The 3500-nt window shown below is 35.1% G+C and overlaps 1 protein-coding gene across 1 annotated transcript in view; it reads left to right on the top strand.

Annotated features, from left to right (window-relative positions):
* Positions 1–3500, top strand: part of LOC106937005 (complement C3-like) — a 24506-nt gene extending 21006 nt beyond the window's left edge. Inside the window, exons 24-27 of the mRNA XM_015018292.1 lie at positions 551–643; positions 734–817; positions 1669–1810; positions 2276–3500. Of these exons, the coding sequence (XP_014873778.1) occupies positions 551–643; positions 734–817; positions 1669–1810; positions 2276–2420 (464 nt within the window). The 3' untranslated portion in view covers positions 2421–3500. The remainder of the gene's footprint in view (positions 1–550; positions 644–733; positions 818–1668; positions 1811–2275) is intronic.

Here is a 3500-nt window from a genome sequence, read left to right as displayed (position 1 = left end):
ATTTTTTTTTTTAAAAAAAAAAGGGAAAACAATTTCTAAAAAAAAAAAAAAAACAAACCAAAAAAAAAAAAACCCAGAGTGATCCAAAAGCTTTTCCTAGCCCAGACTAGAAGTATATGTATGTATTATATTTTAAGATATAAATGTGGCTGGCAATGACAAAACTAAGATAACTGTTGCCTTAAGTTGTTGTGAAACTGCTTTATATATCAAATACAAATGAAAAGAAACTTGACTTTGTATCATAGCCGAAGCTGATGGCCTCTGTCTCTTCAAACAGTGTAAGTATATATCTGGTTACTTACAAAATGTAAAACTAAATAAGGAAGATTTCTGTGCCCCACACTTATTATCAGAAATATATCTGGCTTTTAAATAGGAAGATCTTAATCATTTCAGACTAGCTAAAGCTTTTTCAAAAGTCTCAAATATATAGTTTGTAATGAAAAGAAAGCATCAAGAATAACAAATACTCAAATACCTATGCAATACTGAAGGGTTTTTATTATTCAAGATGTGTGATAATTTTAGGTTTTCTCTTCCTACTCAGAGAACTGCAGCATGCAGAAAAAGGAGAAAATCAGAAATGATGAGCGTACTGCAAAGGCTTGTGAAGTTTCATTAACCTACAAAATAGACTTTGGTAAGAGTGAATGAATGAATGTTTGAGTGAGTTAAGAGTGAGTGAGCACCAGCTCAAGCTAAGCTAACAGTTTTCTCATTTTTTCCTCAGTGTATAAAGCAAGAGTGGAAAACTTTGTTAATTCTTGGTCCACTGACATTTATACTGTACAAATACTGGAAGTAATCAAGACAGGTAGGTGAATGAAGCTGATCTTTGTGTATTTCATTATATTTAGAATGTCCTTAAACATGTATTGTACGTATTTTCTTCTTCACATTGTGTTAGATTCAGGTCATTGTGGCCATGCAAAGGGCTTTCATACTCATAACAATAATACTTGTAAATTAGACTCTCGCTTTCTCTCTCTCTCTGCTATCCTAGCTCAAAACCATTAGCTTTTCTTCCTTGGGGCGTTCCTTCCTCATTACCATATGTAAAACAGGGGTGTGCCTCTAGTGGAGGGAGGAAGGTTTACAAGCGACTGTCTTGTATCTGGGGACAGGCCATTTTTACTGCTTGTTAGAAACAGTCTTTATCTGTACCCAGAGAGGAACCTTGCATCAATAAGACATATTTATTATCCTCCTTCTTACTGTAATATTAACAGTTTTAAAAAGAGCAATTTGGAGGCCATGTTGACAATAAAAGGTAACACTTTATTTGAAGGGGGTTGAATAAGACTGTCATGACTGTCATAAACATGACATAACACCTTCATGAATATTTATGACAACAGTCATAAATATTCATGAAGGCTTATTCATGTTCATGACAGGTGTTATGTCATGTTTATGAAAGTATCATGACAGTCTTATTCACCCCCCTTCAAATAAAGTGTTACCCAATAGAATGAATGAAAATCGATTTTTCTGCTAAAATTTTAGACTTGTATTTAAAATCTTAGTAAAACAAATAGGATTCAACTTTGAGAATCAATCATTGGAGTGATTGGAGAATAGATCTGTATTTTAGCAAGTTCCCATTCATTTCATGATTATACTTTTAACACCTATTGTCTTCTTGGGCAATCATTTTACCTGCAGGAACAGATGAGCAGGCAGAAGGGGAACTTCGTACGTTCATCGGCTATCGTCACTGCAGAGCAGCTCTCGATCTGACTCCAGGCCAAACCTACCTGATCATGGGCTCATCCAAAGACATTCGTATCGATTACAAAAACCGACAGTGAGTTTGTTCCCTATCTCTATGCACCTGTGCCATGCAAATTTAAATATCATTTGTTGATTTAATTCACCTGTCAAGAAAAGTTATTTTTGCTCAGTAGCGACAGAAAGAAAAAGGATGAAGACAGTGAAAACACTTATTGTTTTCCGATAATAACTGAGTCATAAGACTGGTATGTTCAGACCAAAAACATGTTTTTTAATTATTAGATGCATTTAATGCTGTTACAGTCAGCTCAGAAACAGAATATGATCATATATCTCTCGGAAAATTACCAGACAGGCAAGATTTGCACAGTAAGCTGTCTATGTTAACAAAACATCTTGCTTAAATGTTGTAATCCTGAAGCTCTGTTTTAGCACAATACAATATTATTTAGAAATCTGTCTCACTGCATTTGCTGAGTTACTGTAATAAGCCTTTCTTCTGATAATGGCTGTGTAATTTTGGCTTTGCTCTGCTCAGGTATCAGTATGCGTTTGATGAGAACACCTGGATTGAGTACTGGCCCAGTGCAGAAGAGTGCCAGGTGGAGAAATACCGCCCTACCTGCTTGGGCTTAGAAGAACTGGTTGATCAGCTCCAAGTCTTTGGATGTCAGATGAAATGATACAGTAAATATAATACTACTCTGATATGAAAATAAAACTGAGATAGCACACGGTTATCATATAATTTTGTGATATTTTCCCTTGTGAAATGTAAGAATGTTGATTTCAGCTGCTGCATTTCATATTAAATGCCATGTGAAGGAAGCTTCTTATTTTCTGGTTTTGTGTCAAACTGTTGATTTCCATGTCACTCTGTTGCCTTTTCCTTTACCCAGAATGAAAATGTGTTTTGAAATATTTGTCACAACTTGTCAAAACATGATTCTACGGTATTAAATTGAATATATTTGGTAACTGCTGCATATCAAATTAATCACAGAGTGTGCCTTGAAACTGTGATTGACTGTATTTACAAACAAACATTTCTGGCAACATTGATCATTGATGGGCAGAATAAACCATAGTAATTGTTTATAAGTAAATAAATGAAGACATCAGTTAATTATAAAAACAAGCTGCATTTTGAAACATGCTGTCTTCTGAAATTAAATGGCTTACATAATTTGTACGCATGCCTTGAAAGGAAATGAAAGACTTGGAATGTTGTTGAAATATCTGTTGCACTATTATGGCATAACTGGAATAAATGACCAACTAAAAGATGTGTTTCTGTCAAGATGATTGAAAAGTGTGAACCAGCTGCTGAGGTTTAGGGTTAGGTTTGTGAGCGGACTCAACAAATTAGCCAGACAGTCACAGTGACAAGGCCTCAACCTTTGTTGTGTTGCATCTTTGGTATTCACCTTAGAGTCATATGTTACAGTAAAACTGGTAGAACATTCAGTTGCATGACCTTCAAATATTTGTACAGCGGGTGCATGGGTGGGTGAATGTGTGTGAGTTTGTTTAGGTGAGTCTGTTTGAGTTGAGTGGGTGAATATGTGGCAATGTGTCTCCAGGGGCTTGTTTCAGCCAGCAGGATTAACAAACTGAGGAAAAAGTGTATACTCTAACCCTAGCCTGACACACAGGTTTATATACAATTAAAAGATAATTATTTAACAAATTTTATGATTATCCAATGTAAAAGTATTGCCAAATATGATGCAAAAAGTTTAAATACCGTGAGATGCCACAAA

The sequence above is a fragment of the Poecilia latipinna genome, unplaced genomic scaffold (genome assembly GCF_001443285.1).
Source record: "Poecilia latipinna isolate Pla-1442-1.1 unplaced genomic scaffold, P_latipinna-1.0 Scaffold2261, whole genome shotgun sequence".
Lineage (NCBI taxonomy): Eukaryota > Metazoa > Chordata > Actinopteri > Cyprinodontiformes > Poeciliidae > Poecilia > Poecilia latipinna.
Note: the sequence above shows the minus strand (reverse complement) of the source record. Positions and strands in the feature narration are given on the sequence as shown.